The 1,116-nt window shown below is 34.1% G+C and overlaps 1 protein-coding gene across 1 annotated transcript in view; it reads right to left on the reverse strand.

Annotated features, from left to right (window-relative positions):
* The window catches only part of LOC107614870 (TMV resistance protein N-like), a 2,530-nt gene extending 1,631 nt beyond the window's left edge, over positions 1–899 (reverse strand). Inside the window, exon 1 of the mRNA XM_016316996.2 lies at positions 384–899. Within this exon, the coding sequence (XP_016172482.1) occupies positions 384–877 (494 nt within the window). The 5' untranslated portion in view covers positions 878–899. The remainder of the gene's footprint in view (positions 1–383) is intronic.

The raw sequence follows: 1,116 nt of genomic DNA on the forward strand, positions 1-1,116 counted from the left end.
ATTGTAAATGTAGACTATAAAATTAGTTGCTCAATATATATATGCACACCGTGAGCTAATTCTTAATAAGTAAGTGATTCTATAAAATTATGAATACAATTACAAAAGACTGTTTAAGGTATATTGAAGCAATAATTGTTAAATATAATCAAACAAATTTAAGTACTAAATAAATGCGTTAAACCCTAAAACTTTAGCTTTGACCGAAAGTCTTACACCTTAATTTTTTTATAAATGAATTTAATTATCTAAAGGATATAAATGATAAATTTACTTTATTAATTTTTAGAAAGCTTATAAAAAATAATTTTTATATGTATTAGTTAAACTAAACCGAAATATATTATTGTTTTTAGAAACTTAAGAAGGTTAGGGCCCTTTACCTGTGGTGATCGCAAGGGAAGCCAGAGAGATTCGAAGCTTGAGTGAGTGCCGTCCTCCATTGGTGCACATGTTTACGGTTGGAGGATCTCTCATGCTCATCAAAGGCTCTGCGGTAACTTCCACTCTGCTTGCGAACATGTGTGGCCTCTATCTTATAGAACACTGGAATCACAATAACTTGTTCATTCTTTTTCTTGCACTCCATGATCTCAACCAGCTCTCTCAAGCACCAGCTAGACGAAGCATAGTTTTCGGAGAAGATAACAACAAACAACTTTGAGTCTCTGATGGCTTCAACAAGTTCGTTCCAGACGACACCTCCTTTGGGGATTCTGTAATCTATGAACGTCTCGATCTGATTTCTGAGGAGAGCAGAATGAAGATGGCTGGTAAAACCATTACGCGTGTCCTCGCCTCTGAAACTGATAAAAACATCATATCGAGTAGTGAGAGGTGAGGAAGAAGAAGAAGCAGCCGCATGGGAAAGTGCCATCTGTTCAGCACAGTTAATTGGGATTGGCTTATGAGTTAATTAGAAAAGGAAATGCTCCTCTTTCAGGTATATATAAGGAAAAGATTGCTTTCCACTCTCTTTAATTTTTAATTAATTAACTCCAAATTAACTACATCATAGTTGATCTCTTAGATTTTTTTGTATAATTATACTTAAAACTTACAGCGGACTAATACTTTATTGAATTGCTATGTTAGCATGACGAACACATTTTAAAT

This window comes from Arachis ipaensis, chromosome B09 (assembly GCF_000816755.2).
Source record: "Arachis ipaensis cultivar K30076 chromosome B09, Araip1.1, whole genome shotgun sequence".
Classification (NCBI taxonomy): Eukaryota; Viridiplantae; Streptophyta; class Magnoliopsida; order Fabales; family Fabaceae; genus Arachis; species Arachis ipaensis.